The following is a 21659-nucleotide window of genomic DNA, read 5'->3' on the forward strand; positions in this document are numbered from 1 at the left end:
TCAAGCACTGGAAACAAGTTTCGTATCGGATGCATTAGCCAATGCATATGGTTGGCTGGCAAAATGTCTTGTGGTTTGTCTCAAGTAGAAGCAAAGCCCAAATATTTTGAATAAAGAAGTTTAGCAGAACTCTGCCTCTGCACAACTCATGTCTGCTAAGTCATTTAGTTTGTTAATTTGCTTCACTCTAAAATGTATTAAAATAGAACATACTTGCTGAATTTCTAATTCTGCCTGCTATGTTTGTGGTGGTTTTGGGACACTTCCTTTAGTACTCTTGGCTTTCCTCCTTAAGGGTGGTAGGGAAAGTTGGATGTTTAAGAGTAATTTCTCTTTTTTAAGTATAGAATATATATTCATACAGAATAGCTTTATAGGAGTGTTGTGTTATGTAACAGATGGAAGTTTAATGGAGTAAAACACAGTTTGTAACAGGTTCATTGTTTCATATGCTCTGGATCACTAAATTGGCAGGTAGAGATGAAAGGTGCATTAAAATGGACGTCCTGAAAATTATAGAATTCCCTCAAAGGAATAGTCTTTAATTTTGAATTATACAGCTAATTTTAATGAATTGGAAGCCATAATGCATAACCTTTCCTTCATGCAGGAAGAAATTGTGAGCTGTGCAAAGATTTCTTTTATCGGTATGTAGATGCAGATCTCTCATCCGTGGATGTTTGCAGTCCTTGCAAATGCGACATAGCAGGCACCAAAAACAGTAGCCACCAATGCAATAAGGTAGGTGGGTTTAACCTAGAATGTCACCCTATATTCCCAATATTCAGGCTATGAGTACCATTGCATATGTAGGGAAAACAACACCCATGCACAAGAGGGAGCTGTTAGCAGGCTTGGGGAGCCTTGGAAATTGAGAAGTACAAAAAACAATTATGAAAAATGAGGGTAGGGGAGCCCAAACCCATCCAAATAAGGACTAAACATTCCATCTATCAAAGATGCTTTAGCTGAGATTCCTGCATTGCAGGGGGTTGGACTAGATGACCCTTGTATACATTCCAACTCTTAAGATTCTATGATTTGCCATGAAATGTTGACTGGTGGGTGAAAACTGGAGATCGAATAGAGTGGTTGGAATCCTGCGCAGGGGTTTTCTTGCAGGTACAACAAATCATACTTGCTATAACTGGCAGCTGTTGGCACTAATGTGACTTACAATAATTCATGGGATAGATAACATTTAAAGTTTTTAAAAAGAAATGAATCCTTTCCCAAAATAGTGGCAGATTCACATAGGACTTATGAAATTATTTTGTGATTCTGTTATCTGGATCACCATATCTCCAAAGACTGAAGAAGTATAATAATATGAAAAACAATTTTAAAATGCCTTAATATACTATAAGAACACTGTTTTTTTAAAAAAGAAAATCTACTTAAGTAGCCCACACCACCTTCTCACTTGCTAAATAGTTGCCTGAAGCTTTTTGAAACTTTCAGCAGACACAGAGCAGTTCACACGTGCAGACTGGCTGCTTTCATTTCTCCAATTTTTGCTTTCTATGGATATGGGATTATGTGAAGAACTGTTAGACAATAATGCCAGGCTAAGGATGAGTTGGAGAGCTGACACACACAAATGACCACAAATTTGTTACTTTATTTACAAGAGGAAATTTATCTTAAAAAGCCAAAATGGTACCAATTATTTTAAGTCACTGCTTTCATTTGCAAGCAAAAACATATAGTGCAGTAATAAATCCATTTCTTTCAAAAGAGCAGGAAAATGTGTAGAAAATCCTGCCTTTGGCTGAGAGCTGGATCAGTCCAAACCCAATTCCCTTATTGTATTCTTGCCTGACACTAAACTTTCTTCATTGGTGCAATGATGAAAAATCCTTTTATCCAGTAACGTTTTGTGGCTTTTTCTGTCATTTCATGTTTGTTTTTATGCTCACTGGGGACATTCTTTTATTGGTAGCTTTGATCCTTCAAGAGGCTCTGTGAGCACAGCAAGATTTGATATCTTCTACCTGTGAAGAGCTCATTGCTAGCTTGGGGTTTAGGCTGGCAAAAAGAAATGTGAAATCCTAGAGCCCTGTACTTATTAAAACAGTGACAATAGTCTAAAGCAGAGGGTCTGATTTTCTGCCTCTAATAATGATACATTTTTGGCCAATAGCACAACTCCAGAAACAATTTGAAAGTTGCATGATATGGTAAGAATGGGGAAGAGAGGGGAGGGGAGAATTTAAATGCCAATTTTGAGATTTCTTGTTTCAAGTGGCAGTTTTTCAGCGCTGACAGCAATTTAATGGTAAGCCGTTCTGCTTCAAGGTGGCAAACTAGGGTGTTTTGTTTTTGGATGGCCAGAAATTTAGCGATGGCTAAGACTGAGAAATGAGTCGAAAATCAAGATAATATAAAAAAGAAAATAAGGAAAAATGGGTTGAACTGTACAGCTCAATAAGGCATCAATAGACTGCTGCAAAAGGAGCAAGGTAGAACAAAATGATTAAGAGGCATTAAAAAATAGATTAATAAGGCTGGAGAGTATGGGCTGAAATGAATTACATGAAATAGAAAGGCATTATTGAAGGGAGTGTTTCCAGGTCTGACCCACGGAAGATGGAATCATAAGGAATAAGGCCTTGGCTCATGAAAATTAATTGTCACGTCACAAGGATAATTTTCAAGGAAATGTGTTAAAAATGGGCCACAATACACTTTCTCTGCATAATTTACCATTCCCAGCAGTTTATCAATGCTTTCCTATACAGAACCAGTTATCTGTCATTTAGCCTAAACGAAGATGCAGGATTCCGGAAGAGAACAATCACAAGTTCTTATCCTGTGGATTGGGGGGGGGGGCGGACACCCCACCCCATAAAAAGTTGGTTTAGAGGAGGAAGTGGTTCTTTTGCAGTGGCAAAACTTCCTTGATGACATTGTCTTCTTTTTAAGGCACAATCTAGAAAAGAGTGCAATTCTATATTGTACATATCACACAATTCCAGATCAAGGAATAGCATTAAAATACAATAAAACAGTATTTCAAAATGCAACTTAATATAAAATCAAACAATATGCTAACCACATAACTACTCCAGCCAAATAAGGGGCATCACTTTAGCCAAATGCTCGGACGAATAGCTGCATTTTTAGTGGGTGCCAAAAGTCAATTAGTGTAGATGCTGATTGCATTGAAGAGGGGTGCATTTCGGAGGTGGAATGTCACTGTTGGAACTGCTGTCTCATGAACTGTCATGTACATGGGTGTAGCCGGGGGGGGGGCAAAGAGGGGCAGCTGCCCACCCCAAATCAATAAAATTAAATAAAAATACATAGCAGACTGAGATTCTGCTCCCTGCCCCAACAAAAGGCCTGCCCCACCTACAAAAATCCTGGCTATGTTCATGGCCATGTACCGTATCTGAGAAAGAACAGTGCCATAGTGAGAAGGGCACCCATTTGCACATTCCTTGGGCCGCTCCTCTGCTGCTCTGGGCAGCCCAGTGACGTTCGCAGACTTCTCTGGGAACCTTGATGGAGGAATCTGATGCTGGCCTGGGTCATCACAGCAGTCAGCCGGCTGCACTATTAGAAATGTGAGTGAAGTGTTCAGTGGGGCTCGGATGGAAGAAAGACAGAGGGAGTGGGTGAGAGTTGCAGGAGAAGGAAAAAGGAGAGAAAAGGAAGGGAGGGAGGGAGGGAGGGAGGACGCAGAAGGGAAAGCAGCAAGTGGAGGGAGCACGTGAGGCAGGAACTCACTGGCAGAGGACAAGAGGTGATGAAAAGCAAACTCTGAGTTCCTAGTCCATGGCCTCTCCCATCTTTGGAGGCATACAGCTCTTTGGCAAGGGGCCAAGGGGGACTAGGTGCACCTCTGTATATCACAGACACTGTGAAGTAAATATAAAGTACAGAGATAATATTTAATGCTAGCTAACGACCCATATCTAACTCTATCTGTCATTGTGCTGAACTTTCTTGTGGGTGAGGTGACTTCTTCATTGGGGACAGACTGGATTTTTTGTGTTGGACTGTGTGTCATAAGCCTCATTTTTCAGGTCTGGAACCAAAGAGGAGTGCTACTAGAAAGTATATCATGCTGTGACCTAGCAGAAGAGCATTGCTCGAGGAAAGCAAATTATACAAATAAGCTTATGTACTACGCACCAGAGTTCATTTACTGCTGATATTCTTGAGGTTTCTCATAATGCCACCCCCAATACATTATGTCACTGCACTGTAAAAAGTCTTTTGCCACCTTGCACAACATTCATGGAACATAACTAACAAAAAGCTGCTCTGTTATTTTCACTTCCCAGTAGAGGTGTTCCTCTCCAATTATACAAGCCTTCCTTCATAATATTATAAGAAGCTGTAAGTTGATTCAGCTGGGCATTAAAATGATTTATACTTCAACAAACTCTCAATGGCCTCATTTTTGCTTCATTGTTTTTGATTGTCTGTTTGTTTAACATAGTTATAGCCCACTTTGTAAGGAAACTTCCTTCACAGAATGCACATAAAAATAGAGTCAATAAAGCTTAATAATTTAATATTATTAAAAGCTAGCATAGAAGTAACAAATAACTTAGCAAATGCCTAAACATACAAAACTGAAACTTTGTTGACAGTAATCACTGTCACTACTACAGGGAGTGATCTTTGCATAATACATTTCAAATAAAGGTGTCTTGAAAACAGTGTGCATGTAAAGAGCTGGAATCACTGGGCACACACCACTGCCATCCCCCTGAACCACCTGGCTCTGATCCTTTCTATTGTCTCTTCTGGGCAACCTTCCAGGGCCATATGCCAGTGGTGGGCCACTATCTACTGTACAAAGGTGAAATTATTATTCTTTGCCCTTTCTGCTCTTGACTCCAAAAAGTAGAGTGGGTGGGGCAAAGAATAATAACCTCACCTTTGTACAGTAGATCACTGTCTACTCATACCCTTCCCTCTAACCTCCAAAATGCATTGTCATAGTTCAAGGATGTGTTCTAGTCTATTAAAAACACCCAAGGGGTGTGTGAAGCAGGGGCAGTGAGAGGGGTGGCCTGGGGAGAGAGGGTGCATCTGGGAAGAGTTCAACGGGCCAGGTAGAGAGGCCTGGAGGGAGACATTGGGCCTAAGGTTTCCCAACTCTTTTTAAAGCAGTGACAAATGTAAGCAGCCCCTTGACTTGATTTGCATTTTCCCTCCAGCCAGTGGTGTGGGTGGGGTTTAGAGGGTGAAAACATGCAAATGGGCAGTGGTGAAGAAGTGAAATCAGAACAGGGTCTGACCAAACCTGGAGCTGGAACTCCTTGAAAGCAGAAAGCCTGTTTAGTATTTTGTGGTTCTGTGTGCTTGGTGGTGATTTTGCATGCTTTGTGTCCAGTTTCTGTTTGATACTAGATCCATTCATATTCATCAATGTTCTCCTCCTCCTCCTCCACCTCTTCTTCTTCTTCTTCTTCTTCTTCTTCTTCTTCTTCTTCTTCTTCTTCTTCTTCTTCTAAAGTGTGCTCTTCCTTAAAGTCATTCTAATGAATTTTTATTCTCACAGTTTCTATAGTTTTATTTTATGGTGAGTTAACTGCTAGAGAATAAACTATGGAGGACTATTTTGTCCCTGTTCCCACTTAAAGATTGTCTAACCTGCCAACCCACCCATGTTGCTAATGAGTGTTTATCAGGGTGGGGGGGGGGGAAAGATAAGTTCATCATTCCTCAACATTTTTCTTTTTGTATCTTTTTAGATTGGAGGTCAGTGTAATTGTAAGAGACATGTGTCTGGCAGACAGTGCAATCAGTGCCAGGATGGATTCTACAATCTACAGCAGTCAGACCCTGATGGCTGCAGCCCCTGTAACTGCAATACCTCTGGGACAGTCAATGGAGATATTACCTGTCACCAAAATTCAGGCCAGTGCAAGTGTAAAGAAAATGTTATTGGTAGGTGCAAGGCAATAATCTACAGTCAGATACCTTTCTTTTGTCTACAAATTAGAAATAAAAAACATGTGCCGAACCTTTTCATTCTTTGTTTTTTTAAACACATCAGGTGAAATGTATTCTTTTTCATGAGAAATCACGGAAAACTGACTAAATAATATGCAGTTGCTTATTTATTTATCCTACCCAATTACAGCTCAAAGCAAAGTATAATCAGCTCTTTGGGTTATTCTACATTTAGTAGGTTTTAGTAGTTACAGGAGCACCTACCGCTTTGTAATAATAAAGGACAGAAATAGTATAATTTGCTTACTGCTGCCACAAATGATTCTTTCAGGAAAACAGCACTTTTTGTATGATGCTATAAACTTAATGAGTTTTAAGCAAAATAGTTTCTACGTCAGTTTCCTTAACAGACAAAAATAAATGGATTTTTCTCCTCAAAAATATTCTGCGCTACAGGGTCCTTTGTGATAAATCTTTTCATTCCCCCCCCCCCCCATTATAATTCTTTGAACTGTTCCTATGAAATGCAAAATGTCAACATAATTCTACAGATCTTACACATTGCTAGGGTTAGTTATCAAGGGCCACATAATTTTAATTTTGTAATTCAATGCCAAGTTGATTATAATAAACTACTACCTTCAGTGTTATTTATCATTTTTTTAACAAGACGTGCTTTTTTGTTTGCTATTCCCACAGGTATTTTCCAGAAATTAGATTTGATTATAGCAATTTATTACTTCCAGCATATTTGAGGGGAGCCACATCTATGTAAGGACAAAATTTATCAAACACCCAAAATATACAGTGCATATAATACACTTTGAAATGTTGATGTATGAGAATATTATGCAAGGAAAATTTCTTGATGAAAGGAACTCTGAGTCGTAACTGTACATGCCCCAGACATGTGGTTTTAAAATAACGTTTTGTATTTTAGTATCTATTTATACACCATTTCATTGCAGAAATAACTGTGCCATGTATTGATGTTAAATGTGTTTAAGTGTAAAAAAAGCTTTCCCGTTATTAAGACCTATTTTATGGAGAAATCCTATGGGCAAACATGGTTAACTATTCTTTAATTTCATTGATTCCCAGGGGACCTGTGCAATTTATGGATAATCAACAGCATCAAGTGATAAAGCTTATTCTGGGCCTAACCGCTCTAGGCTGCAGGTTGTGGGTTGCATGTTTGACTCTTCACCCCCCCCCCAAAAAAACCCCCCAAGCTTTCATGCAATTGCTTTTTTCTGTGTGCAGAGAAAGTAACAATTCCTTATAATCTCCCGTGGAATGTGTTGGATCCAATGAATGGTGCCTTCCATTCATGGAACTGACCAAAATTCAGCAAAGGATTCCCACCATTCCTTGGTTTCACTGAGTACTGTGGCATAATTAGTCAAATGTAGAGTTATAAAATTTCCTGGAAACCAGGGTTGGGTAGAGATGGAGGAGACATTATTATCAGGAAAAAAATGATTTTTTGGGGGTGGGGATGTGAAATATATGCAATACTTTCTTGTAGACTCTAATCTTCCTTTATTATTTTAAGAACAGGTACATCATCTACGACTTTGTTAGCACAAGACAAAAGACACCCACAGTGATAGGGGAAAGGTTCAGAAAACAAGCATCTCTGTCATGTAATTAGGGAGTAGTGATATAGTTGGATGTTCAGTCACACTTCATAATACCATTGAGCAGTTCAAACTTATTTTGTTATTCACATGGTGATCTCATATTAGGTAAAATTACCCTTATTTTTAAATTATATCCTGTTTCTCAGTAAATAATATATCACTGAAAATGATAGGAGAGGTTAAGTTTGTCTACTCAGACTAAGTGTCTATAGCTATTGATTTGGTATGTGCACTTTGAGTACCAATACTTTGAGAGCCAGTGTGGTGTAGTAGTTAAGAGCGGTAGACGTAATTTGGTGAACCGGGTTCGCGTCTCCGCTCCTCCACATGCAGCTGCTGGGTGACCTTGGGCTAGTCTCTTAGCCCCACTCTACTTTGAAGTCTCTTAGCCCCACTCACCTCACAGAGTATTTGTTGTGGGGGAGGAAGGGAAAGGAGAATGTTAGCCGCTTTGAGACTCCTTAGGGTAGTGATAAAGCAGGATATCAAATCCAAACTCTTCTTCTTCTACCATACACTTTGTGTGCTAATTTATTCCTTAATCTTTATGTCTTTAACTGAATATTTTCAAATATTCATTGGTTTCTTTTGCTTGATGCAGAAGGTGGAGGAATCTAGTAGCGATGGCAAGGTGGGCCGGCAGCACTTACCTGACCTCCTGGCAGCAGAGGCGCTGCTTCTTACTGGGAAGGAAAGAGTGGAGAGTGGCAGGGATGTTAGTGCAACGTAGATAGAGCCATTATGGTGCTCCTGCCAGTGTGTTTGCACCAAACCTCCCCACCACCTTGGCCCTCCCACTCGTACTCTTGGTATGCAGCAGCTGCTCCCTTGCCAAGAGGTCAGATAAGCACTGTCACTAAGATCCAATACTGGAGGAATTTGAAATAACAGGAATTAGAGGCTGTACTGGACCTTGCCACCATGTTGCAAGTTCTGTACTCAGGCAGACTCCCAGATTCCACTCTTGTTTCAGGAACACATGAAAGTATTTGGTAATCTGAAACATTTGAAACTTTTTGGTCATAGTTAGCTGGTCAGGGAAACCAGTGCTAAACCTCATGATTTGCATGTAGAAAGTCTTATATTAAAATAATCATTGGTATCTTCAGGTAGGGCTGAGGAAAGCGCCTTTCTGAAACCTTGGAGAGCTGCTGTCAGTTTGCTACTGTTCTAGATGGACCTGTGGTCTGATTTGGTATAATGTTGCTTCCTAGATGTCTTAAAGTGTAGTATTGAGTAACCCAACCAAAAGCCACAGACGTTATTGTTAGTACTACTTTTGAGCTGAGTATTTGATTGCAGCAGCATGAGTCAGCTACAGAACAATACTACTTGAAAATGTTGAAAGTGGTTAACTAATTCTGGAAGAAAAGCTCTGGAAAATAGTTTTTATTTCTTTCCATTTCCACCCAACTTTCAGTTTTTCCACTTCAGACTGTAGACGTGCACTTTACTAACATGAGTGAAGATGGATTCTAGCAGAGGCATTGTATTCTGATTCAGCTATGCACATTTTATTCCTTCATCAGGGAAGGCTGATCCAAAGCTCTTGGACAAGTGGGGATTTCTTATTTACTTCCATAGAAGGTGAAACTTCATGCTTGCATCATCTGTATATACTATATAATAGTGCCTCCCAAATACCCATATAATGAGAACTGGGGTGCCATTTTACTACTGAACAAAATAGCGATACTGAAATGCTATGTATTCAGCATGTGCAGCTATTTAAATATATGTGCTGACTTTCAAAAACAACAACAATTGGATATACTAGTAACCTTAGAGTCCACTGTCATTGTGCCTGTTTAAACAAGCTTGATAACAGAAAATGTAAGTAAGTGCTGCAATGTTATGGAGCATGAGCTGTTAGAGTTAGCACAACTGTTAAATCTTACTAATGATCCTATCACTGGTAAAATACATTAGCACCAATAATTTTATTAAAGTAGGTCATTCATCTAGAATAAAAAAGGGAGAAGAATGTGAATTAAATGCCAAGCGTGCTAACTCCCCTGTACTTGTTAACATTGAATGTGATGCCCTGTAGGCCTTTCTCAGTATCGTTAGGAATAGATTACCTGTCAGGAATATGTATGGCATATTCAAATAAGCACGGTGCATATTTTTAAAACTGATATGATATGAATCCATGTAGACCAATTTTAATAGTTCAAAATGAGTCATAATTCTTGTTAACAATACAGTTATTTTTAAAATTTGCGGCAATAGTGGTCCTTTTTTATTTTCCTTATTGAAATTAAATGATATGCCTTAGGTGAGCCATTCATCACTGCTAAAGGAACTTGCCGTCTGTTGGAGTTCTCCAGTTTTTATCCATATATAATGTATTTCCCACCGTTTGGGGAGATGTTTTTTCTACATAGGAGATTATAAATATATATATTTGTATTTTTATGTAACTTTTTTTGGAAAAAGAATGAACTTGTTAAAACACGGGACTTCCATTTTATTTTATTTTACTGTATGGTGCAGTTAAACAATGGCAGGGTGGTGATAATTTTATTTTCATTACATAAAAAGGCAGGAGATGCATAAATGTGGGTTGGCATTTCTCAAATTATATTTTGATTTTAATTTTTTGGGTAGTGCAGTTTATACATTAGAAACAATGCAATTCCTGAATGAAAAATAGAAGTTCAAAAACCCCTCATAATCCATGCCTGAGGCAGCATAAAGTCATGACTTTGGAAGGGGAAAACATGTGGACTTGATATACTGGTTTTGGTTATGTATGTATGTATGTATGTATGTATGTATGTATATAAAAACAACCCAGAATTAATCATGATTTCAGTCTACTTTAAAATCAGTAAAAAATGGGCGGGGGAAGGAGAGGCATATGTAAACTTCAGCAGATGTTTGTTAACCATGATTAAGAAAGGAGTTAAATTGGGATCTCTCACAATAATGTAAGCAAAGCTCTTGCAAAGTGTACAGATTGTGGGGAATTCAATAGTAATAGTATCAAAGAAAGATGCCTTATGCTAAATCACACCACTGACACATCTAGCCTAGTATTGTATCAGTACTATTGTCTACACTGAGTGCTCTCTGGGGTCTTCATCTTTTTTATCCCTACATAAAGAGGCCAGGGGCCAAATCTGAGACCTCCTGGTGGCACATCATATGCTCTGTCTTTGAGCCTAGCATTCACAGCTGAATTGGTTTCTAATATGAGAGTTGATTCATCATTGATTGCAGGTGTACTTGCTGGAGATGGGACATTGTTCATGTGTAAGTTGTTCCTATCCTTTGAACTGTATTTTCTTCTTGGCCAAGCTATATTCTAGGTCAGGAAGGAATTTCCCCCAGGTCCTGTTGGCTGTTGACTCTCTATTCTAGACTGTTAAAATTATTTGACATGGGTTTCTTTCCTGAATTGGCTAGAATTTGTTCTTCAGGCACCTTTCTGTGGTTCTTCTACTTAACGGTGTATTGCTGTTGAGTTCCATAGCTGGTCAGAGTTGTAAGATAGTGCTGGTTTGAAATTGGAATTGGCCTAGATGTCCTATTAGTCTCTTCCATTTCAAGGATTTCTACGGTGGAACTTCAGCAATGTAAAGTTTATATCCCGCCCCCCCCGCTCAATTTCCTTATTTGATTTATAATGATGATCTTTCTTTCTTTAGGTTTAAGATGTGATCACTGCAACTTTGGATATAAACTTCTTCATCCTTTAAAGAACGATGGTTGTGAACCTTGCCAGTGTAATATCCATGGGTCTGTGAACAATTTCTGCAATCCTTCTACTGGTCAATGCAATTGTAAGGAAAATATCAAAGGACTTCATTGTGATGCTTGCATTGATGGTTTTTATGGGCTGGATGCTTTTGGATGTAAGCCTTGTGACTGTCAAATGGCAGGATCTGTTTTTGGTACAGCGTGTGATCATAACACAGGGCAGTGTATCTGCAAGCCTAACTTTGGGGAACGGCGATGTGGTGACTGCTTAGATGGGTACTACAAAGTGCAGCAAAATGATTCCTTAGCCTGTCTACCCTGTAACTGTGATAAGGCTGGTACAGTAAACGGCTCTTCGCTGTGTGACAAATCAACGGGACAATGTCCTTGCAAAGCTAGCGTCACAGGCCTTCGGTGCAGTCAGTGCATGCCTCATACATACAATCTCACTACTCAGAACTTTCTTGGCTGTGAGATTTGTGACTGTGATCCTCTGGGAACAGGACCAGGAACAGTTTGTGACCAGCTCAATGGACAATGTGTTTGTCTGCCTCATCACCACGGAAGAAGGTGCAATGTGTGTAAACCAGGTAAGGAAATGAGAACAAAACCAGCTTGAAAACTGTCTGTTGCAAGATGTGGTTGTTTCTTTTACTATAATGTACTCAAGGGTGTGTCTCTGGATCTCAAAAGTGCTGATTCTGTGCAAGCTGCTTGGGGGAAGAGATTGAGAAATGGGTGGACAAGTTAGGTCTGGTTTGGCATATGGAGGTGCCGCTGCCAACCCACAGCTCCCCTAAGCTGGCCACTGCCTTGACCCATCCCATCTTGGTGGTGAAAGGACACTGCTGCTGCTGCTTAGTCCCCTGATGTACCACTGTTGCATTGATAGATAGGACTGCCCCTCTCCACCCCAATACCCTGTGTTACTGACCCACTGACCCTCAATAGCAGACATTTAATCATAGAGCAGGCTGGGCAAGGCACAGAAATTATGTCAGGACTTCCTGGGACAGTAAATCACCTTTGTCCTTGATACGGAAAGGCAGGGATTTATGCTACTTTAGCTTTTTTTTTAAAAAAAAATGGTCAATTGACAGCAAAAACCACAGAGAACAAACTGTTTATGCTGGCTATGGGACTTGCTATGGCCTCCATACATGTTTGTGTAAACAACAACAATAAACGTGAATATTATTGCGCTTTTAGATATTTCATTTCTACTACACTAAAGGACTTATATCTCATTTACATTACTGCTCTGTTTTTGCTGGCTTAGAAATGTGGGGTTTTATCCAATATTATTCCTATCCAGAGTGGTATTCAACTAAGTTTCACTCAGGGTAGAGCCACTGGAATTAAAGAACACAACTAAGTTAGGTCCATTAATTTCAATGAGTTTGCTCTGAGTAAAATTTAGTTCAATACCACCCACTGAAATTAATAGACATAACTATCTCATATCCATTTATTAGGGTCTACTCTGGATAGAACTTAGTTTATTGATTGTATTTTTATGGAGCTTTCCATTCAAATGAATCCCAAAGCGGCTTACAAACAATAAATAATGATAACAGAACAGAACATCTCAAGTACAGCATAAATCATATAACATAATTAACAAATAATCAGTAAAACAATTACAATCTATAAAATGCTATTAACAAACTAGCAACTGAAGAATAAGATAAACATTATAATTACAGCATAAAAAAAAGATCAGTGCTCATAATGCTGTTTTACATAATTTTCCTTCTCAGATGACAGTGGTCTTATTTTCACACCGTTGTTTCTTCTTTATCAGGATTTTATGCTTCTCTGCGTGGTATTAATGGTTGCATTCCCTGTTTATGCCACCCAACTGGTTCAGTAGAAGAGGTTTGCAACAGTCTCACTGGCCAGTGCATTTGCCAAGATTCTTCTGTAGCTGGGAAGAGATGTGACCACTGCAGGGACTATTATTATGGATTTGACTCTGAAGCTGGGAGGTGAGTGTTCATTGCAGAGCAGAGTTGACTTGTTAAAGTTGTCTTTTCAAAATTATAGATTCAGGTAGGTAGCCGTGTTGGTCTGACGCAGTCAAAAAAAATTAAAAAATTGTTCAGTAGCACCTTAGAGACCATGAAAGCTTATACCCAGAACAAACTTAGTTGGTTTCTAAGGTGCTACTGGACAAATTTTTTTTCTTCAAAATTATGTGTGTTTGGTGAGGACATATGCTCATCAAACGGCTAAGCAAGTCACATGGGAAAATTCTTTATGCTTTTGTCCATGTCCTGGACAAAAAACCCACACAACTAAGAGGTGTGAACCCCCCCTCCAGTCTAATTTCTAAGTAAGCATTGAAAACAGTCATGTGGTGGTTGGAAGAGCCATCGCCCAACCAAGGATAGGGGTCCACTTTAACTTGGGGAGAAGATATTGGCCCTCTTCATGTATTGTAGCTAGAGGGAAAGCTTGTTGAAAAAGGTCTCTAAAGCACAGAGGAGAAAGATCTCCACTACAAATATGATGCTGAGCATGACAACAGCAACAGTGGGCACCGAAGGAGAAACACAGCTTTGGGAAGGGAGATAAGTGGCCCTAATACTCCTCAACCTGCATGCTTTTCTACTTGTGAGTAATTCTGGCCCTTGATACTATGTGTTGACCCACCATATTCTGATTGTAAATTGTTTTAACTGATTTGTCTTCTATGTTTTATCTTGGGGCAACTTGCTCTGGGACTTTATGTTGAAGGGTGGGTAAGAACTCGAATATTGTCATCATCGTCAATAAATATGTGAACAGACCTACTAGCACTTGTGGGATGTAAAACTGCAGTCATTCCTACAGTGGACATGCTAGGGGATGTTTTGTACCCCTAGGAGAAGACTTCCTGTTTCCTCCTGAGCTTGGACAGACTTCCACTACATCTGACTTGAAGAGGATGTGGTTTGTTGTACTAGCATGGAGGAGCACACGGCCTCTGTGTTCTGATCAGTGTGTGTTCTGAATTTTGTATGTTGCTTTGTGTTTGGAGAAGTGATTGCTTAGTCACAGTCACTTGGGACTAACTTCTTTATGGAATAGTTCTAGTTGTTATGTAACCTAAGCCTGCCTTCAGGGATATGTCTGTGAACCTGAACGAATCTGTGAGTAAACTATTTTTATATTAACGTTAATCAGATTATTGTGTTTATTCTTTTTAAGAGGGATTAGAAGGGATTTTACCAGGAAGGAATCTTTAATAGAAAAAGTCAGATGAGTCAGCAACCAGCTGATCACTGTGTAATTAAAAAGGGGGAACTCTGCTAGAAAATGGAACTTGCTTGTGCAAGTTAGGAAGGATATCATTAAATAATATATCCTCTCCTGCCTCCCTAATCATCCCCACAGCACTGGGCTGGTATTTCCAGCCTTTTTTTCCCTCCCAGTCATTCAAATACAGGAGTGAAAAGAAACAGCCTGCTAAAGAGGTTTGGTGTTAACAGAAGCAATATTTATAGCATTATTGCATCAGTCCCCACACTTCCTGAAATGCTTGGGGTATAACACATTGACACCCACCAATGGGCTTTTCAAGAAGTGTCCCTGGCCAGGAGACTGATTGTGGAGTGCTAGATAGCTCCAGAGGGTTTTTGTTTTTTTAAAAGAAGGATCAGAGATTGGGGGGGGGGAACCATATCACAGATTTGGGGGCCCATTAAAGAAATGGAAGTCCTTGCATGAATTAGATGACTTCATTGGATACAACCCTTAAAATCTGATGCTCAGAAGTGGCCATAAGTAGTCGGCCAGTGGTGGTGGGGAGCGAGTGCCAATCAGGAGTGGGACTGTAGTGTAGGTAGGGGTGTTTAACCCACTGAAAATCACCATTGCACCATTTTAAGCGTGTTACTTAAGAACACAACTGTAGCGTGTAAGCAAGCTGTAATCTCTCACTCTTGGCTCCTAGCTGTAATAGAAGGGTGATAATCCATCTACTTTACAGGACTGTTATAAAAATTTAAGTAGAAATAAAGAAACAACAATGTTTCCATAGCATGTTACATAGATCATATACTTATTATTCTGGTGTAAAATGAGTCATGAGTGACTCACAGAAACTTCTCAGGGGGGCTGATATTAAGGACCCCTAGAAGATAAAATATTTGGGATAATCTTTTTTATATATAAAAATATACTTTTGGAGACACCTTACACTCTTCCAAAAAGAGTAGAAGCTAAGTATCAATACAAAATTACAGTGGTACCTCTGGTTAAGAACTTAATTTGTTCCGGAGGTCCGTTCTTAACCTGAAACTGTTCTGAACCTGAAGCACCACTAATGGGGCCTCCTGCTGCCGCCGCACAATTTCTGTTCTTATCCTGAAGCAAAGTTCTTAACCCGAGGTACTATTTCTGGGTTAGCGGAGTCCTGAAGCGTATGTAACCTAAAGCATATGTAACCCAAGGTACCACTGTATAAAGTACTAAATATTGAACTGCTGAGCATATAGCAGCTCTCTCAGTTTCTATATATTTGTCTACACGTATGATGACATTTAATAGTCTAAACAGAAACTCTGTTTGACGGGGGAATTGTATGCAATCTGTGGTTGAAAACACTTAATGCAGTTTGGTGGGAAATACCCTTTGCTCTTGATTATAAAAGGGGAAAATGCAGTATTATAGTTTCCAAGGGAATTTTTTTATTTATTCCCAAAGGAATATTATTCCACAACACAAATTTGCAGCTTATTTTGCAGCCTTAGCTTTTATCAGTCTTTTAAAGGGTGTTGAACTCAGGAGATCACACAGCAAGAGTTACTGAAGAAATTCTTTTGCTAAAAGGAGAGAGATGCAATTGTCAAATGCATGTGAACTGTTTTTGCAAATTCAGTTTAAGCAACCTTACATATTTTATTTCAAACAAGAGTTGCTTGATTAAAAAAAATAGCAAAAACAGTAGTCTCTAAAATTTCATTTGAACTGTTAGCATGAAGATAGATAATATATATTTTAAGAAGGCTGGATCATGACTCATAATGTACACTACATTAAAAAAATCTCAGTATCTTCTCTGGTAACACAGGTTTTGAAGCTTCCTCAAAACCTGCACAACCTGTTTGACCAGAACACAGGTTACAGTTTGCTATTGAACCTACTCTGTAGCAGTGATGAGGGTGTCTTTTTCTCCTGAACCATTGAATCCTCTCAGTGTTGCCTAACACAGATTTTCCAAGTAGTCTTCTGCATTCTGGCCTGGGGGATATATGGTGGAATCCCCAGTAGTTCTCTTTGGCATATTTGCAAGATGCTTTGATCATAATGTTATTTGCATATGCTAGTTAATACATTGTAACTAGTGAAGGTGTCCACTATCCAGAGCACAGTCTTATCCAGCTTTATTATTATTATTTATTAAATTTGTATGCTACCCTATAGCTGTAGATCTTTCAGTTGCTGAAGCTTGAGGATATGGACAAGGTGGTTGGTCAAGTCCAGCTGTCACTTGTATTCTCCACCTCTGTGCCTTATGTCCCAGCTGGGTTCAGGAGGTAGTTAGTGTCTTCTTGAGAGAGGGCTTGGCTCTAGGCAGTAATCAGCTATGCTGTACATGGGATTGCCTTCTTTATTTTTCCATATGCTTTTATTTATAATTAAAGATTAAAAAATACAATACCAGACGCCAGATAAAATAAAAGTAGAAAGGGTTATCTAGAACTAAATCAAGGTACTGCCAACCCTGCCTGTGTCTGTTAGTCAAGAAAGTTGTGGCTAATTTTCACTTATACATGTCTCAGTTATTTGTTCTCACTCTCACCTAGGCCATGATACAGGCCATCAGGGCGACTTCGCCACAGTTTCCTTTTAACATATAAATTGAAAACAAAGCCAAGCTGACCACTCGAAGAAGCCAGCTTCCATAAGGTACAGAGGCTCTACTGCCATCCAGTTTGAAAACGTGTCCTCAATACACCTGAGAATGTCTTAGACAGTCAGAGGGTTCCTTAGGCTTCCCATAAGAGCAGACCTTTCTTTTTTACTAATGGAACTTAACTGAGCCTCTTTTTTTGGAAGTTAAGAAAACACTTCTTGCATAAATAACGTGTGCCAAACCTTCCCTCCTCCAAAATGTTCAGCACAATTAAACTCTCCCTTCCGTAAAGGAACAGATATTTCCCTGTCACTTTAGCAAGGGATGAATTGTCCCCTAACAGTTGGAGGGCATTACTGTTGTTCTAGAAGTCTAGGTCATAAGTAAAAGAAACATCATACTTGATTGTGAATGGAACCTTTTTATATAAATGGGTTGCAGTTTTTACTTTTTCTACTACAGACCAGTTTCTAAGGTTCTTCATCTGCAATGCTTAATTATGTGTCTGAAAAAAGCCACGGAATTAAGCCCTGCTATGTCTAACTGAAGTGTTAATGTGCTTTCATTACTTTCTTGATTTGTTTTTGTTTATAGATGTCAGCGTTGTAATTGTCATCCTGCAGGAGCCATTAATGGAACTTGTCATCCTATTACCGGACAATGTGTGTGCAAACCATTTGTAACTGGCTCAAAATGTGACAACTGTGTTCCCAGTGCTAGTAATTTGGACGTCCACAACCTATTTGGCTGCAGTAAAAGTAAGTGGTTGTTGGTCGTAAGAGCAAATCTTTCAAATTAACTGGTTTGCTGATTGTTAGTATTAGTGTAACACTCAAAATAGCTGCTACTCACAACCTGAACTCCCTCCCCATTAATATATTAGGAGAAATATTATGTTTTGGTACTTAAGAGGCATCACTTTGCATCAAAGGCAGCATGATTTTTTGTATCAATGAAAGGAAGGAAATTATATTGATGCTCCAGTTTTCTAGACATACTCTAACTTGTGTTGGAAAATGACTTACTCTGAAAACCTCCCCTTCTTGAGCTTTATTGGGATCCCTACATTTAACATAAGTCTTCTTCAGGCATTGTATGTCCCAGATTTCTCTATATGGGAGGGAGGGTGCATTAAAAAGCCACATCCCCTGATGCCTGCACAAAGGGCACAAACATTTATCGTGATGAAACGTGTTGTCTCGTGAACATTGTCTCTTGAATCCCAATTGGCCTTGGTGACTCAGAGTGCCCATTTCCAGCTATGGCAAGATCACCCGCTAAGGTCCCTTTTGGGTAGATATGACTTGGCCGTGGTACTCCATGTTCTGGTGACTTCCAGATTGGATTATTGCAATACACTCTGTATGGAGCTGCCCTTGAGGACAGCTTGGAAACTTCATCTGGTCCAGAATACAGGGACCACATTAATGGCTGCAGTTGACTTTGAAACTCATAGAACCATGTTCTAAAACAACTGTACAGTACTGGCTGCCGATTCAAGGTGCTCATGTTAGTATTTAAGCTCCTAAATGACTTAGGCCTTCAATACCACTTCCTTCCCTACAGACCCTCTGGGGTTTTAAGTTCCACCTTTCCAGGTTGCGGCAGCCTGGGAGATGGTATTTTTGTGGCAGTCCCTAAGTTGTGGAATTCCCTCCTGAAAGAAGTGCATCTGGCTTCTTCACTATGTAGCTTTCAGTGAATTCTGAAGATGCACCTCTTTACCCTGGGCTTTGACACCTGAGATGTGTGTTATTGCAATCTGCTTTAGCTGTTTTTAATATTGAATTTTAAATTGTTATAACCTGCCCTGGGACTTGTTGGTGAAGGGCAGGTAATACATCAAATGTTGATGATGTCACATGTACTGTACAGCTTGTATGTTTGAAGGCTTCCATGACATCCTGAACGTTGGGAAATCAAGGTTCCAGGTTGTTTGGAAGCTGTTGTTTGTATGTGTGGGCTGCTACAGATGTTTGTGCTTTTTGCATAAACACCAGCGGGTAAGGCTACTCAGTGAATTCCTGCCCACAGCTCCTGTGTAGAGAAAAGTAGGAGCTGTAATGCCTTAAGAGGGTTAATGGCCCACAACGAAGCAGTTTACCTTACAACATCTACTAAATTCTAAAGGGGGCTTTACCAGGTCCCAGCCTGGGCATATTTTATTAATTTATTAAATTTACTAATCATTTCCTATGAGGCATCTCATAGCGATGTACCATGCAATAAGAACACATAGAAACAATCACATATATAAAAACAGTTAAAGAAATTGCATATATAAAAACAATAAAAAACTTATTACCTATGAAAAAACAAAAACTACTGCACATATAAAACCAGTTTCAACTCCAATGTTTTAAAGACAGTGTGAGACCTTTATCACAGAATTTAATGGCAGAACCCCTTCTGAAATGGCCAGGGCTCCCATTCATTTCAAAGGAGCTTATTCAGGAAAAGGTCTTGTTGGATTGTGCCTTGAAGCTGCAATCCTATATGCACTTCCCTGGGAGTAAGCCCCATTGAATTCATTAGGTGGAGTTTACTTCTGATAATACATTTTAGGACTGCACTGTAAATTACGTAGCATAATTTAAGATAAGTAATAAAATTTAATTCTCCAAAAGATAATATGATATATATTTAAAAACAAAAATATTTCTTCATTTGTGAGTATAGACAACAGTAACGTTTGCTGAGTGAAATATAGAAAGCCCATAATGCTTCAAAATCAGTTGTTTCTTTAACTTTATGGTTCTAATGTACACCATACTTGAACATCTGTGGAGGCAATGAAACTTTAGTAATAAGAGCACAATAATCATTTCCTTCTAACACAATCTCCTTTCCTCCAATAACTACCAGTGTATTCTCTCTAGCAATTTTAACTTGACTTTGCTAGTATAATTGCTACCAATTGCAAGGCTCTATTTACAATACCTAATCTTTAGGGACAGTTATTTGTAATGGACAGGAGCAAAACACATGCTACCTTGTGAGTCTCTACATTACTTAATATACCCTGGTGTTTTCCTTCCCTGTTGCATTTAAAAGAGACCAACATACTCATTTCTATATTTATTTGAAGGATTTTTACCTTGCTCTTCAGGTAAAAGAGGCTCCCAGAATACCTTACAAAGATCTGTAATAAGACTGTTGCTCTCCCTCAGGCTTACAATTAAAAAGGCATAACACAAAAGGAAAAGGGATTAACAGGGATGAGGAAAAAAGCAAACCCAGGCACTAGTTCTTCTTAGTCAAAATATTATTGTAATAACCAGCTAGGTTGAAAAGCAGTTCAACAGAGGAGGAACCAAAAGCTGTTAGTCTAGAAAATCCATGCTACCCAGGATGCTGACAGATGACAGTTAGTGGAATGAGGAGTCTGATTACAGGTGGCAGCAAAGATTTTTTCAACTCATACAAGCAATATCGTGGGTGCATCAGATATTCTTCTAAGTTATATGTTAATAAAAGTAAAGTTCTTTTTTTAATATAAAGAGCCTGGAAATTGCATATCATTAAAAAATTATTTTTATATATTCACACAACATGGAAGTCCTCTGTCTCCATTCATTGCTTCAGTGTTTTCTTCTCACTACTTCCTGGAAGTAGAAGGGTTAATATGTTCTCACGGTCTTAAAATTTTATTCATTGTGATAATAGTTTCAAAGTGTTGTTTCAAATGGGTCAATAAAACATTTCTCTCCTCTCTTTGGAGTTGTTTTGTTTCTCTTAGGAAAATTTTTCTGGCTTTTTAAAAAGAAAACTGCATTGCTTTTAAGCCTGTAAAATTCTCTGCTGTGTTGCTTTTAAGACCGTGAAGTGTATTGTGCGTAATTTCACACCTTAAAATCAAGATCAATATATGTACACATACCCCACACTGTCCCTTCATCATACAACACAAGGAACCACAAGGTATGACTACAGTTTCTCACTTAAAAACAAAACCCTGAAACATACTGTAGTTATCTCGCCCTTATGGGGTTAAATTTATTATTTAAATAATCATTTATTGTGGGAACAAGACATCACCTTTATGTATATTTCTTCCTTCTTTTTCATGTTCACTATATTCCAGCAATACACAACCAGTTTTCTAAGTCTGCGAGTGAGGAGTTTTATTCATACATTAAAGGGTGTTCATGTACATATTAAAACTTAAATAAATATTTAAGATATTTAAAATGTAAAATATCTCACAAGCCTGATAGTGCTTCAAAATATATTAGCAAAGCTCAGAATAGGAATTAAGATTTAAAATCTGACATCTAAGGGAAGAAGGCAGAAAAGGCAAGATGTTTCTTTTTTAAACAGACTGTACAGCAATCCTCTCTAGTTTTGGGCCTCTTCAGGGATTTTGGACTGCAACTGCCACCAGTCTCAGCTAGTATGGCCAATGGCAAGGGATCATGGGAGTTGTAGTCCAAAAACTAGTTGACACCAGGTTGTGAGTTGACTCTATGGCTTGAGGAAATATCTTCCCCAGCCATTGCCACATGCTGAAGAATACTATTACTGTGGTGGATTTTTGTGGGGAAGCCTTATAA

At 38.9% G+C, this 21659-nt stretch overlaps 1 protein-coding gene across 7 annotated transcripts in view; it reads left to right on the forward strand.

Annotated features, from left to right (window-relative positions):
* USH2A (usherin) overlaps positions 1–21659 on the forward strand; it is a 432455-nt gene that overhangs the window by 61463 nt on the left and 349333 nt on the right. For all 7 annotated transcript variants that reach the window (XR_014545784.1, XM_083604668.1, XM_083604669.1 and 4 more), the window contains 5 exons: positions 611–741; positions 5715–5910; positions 11213–11854; positions 13069–13252; positions 17701–17864. Coding sequence is in view for 6 of the 7 variants with exons in the window: in XM_083604668.1 (XP_083460794.1) it covers positions 611–741; positions 5715–5910; positions 11213–11854; positions 13069–13252; positions 17701–17864 (1317 nt within the window). In the remaining variant the exon portion in view is untranslated. The remainder of the gene's footprint in view (positions 1–610; positions 742–5714; positions 5911–11212; positions 11855–13068; positions 13253–17700; positions 17865–21659) is intronic.

Source organism: Podarcis filfolensis (assembly GCF_964270895.1).
Source record: "Podarcis filfolensis genome assembly, chromosome: 3".
Classification (NCBI taxonomy): domain Eukaryota; kingdom Metazoa; phylum Chordata; class Lepidosauria; order Squamata; family Lacertidae; genus Podarcis; species Podarcis filfolensis.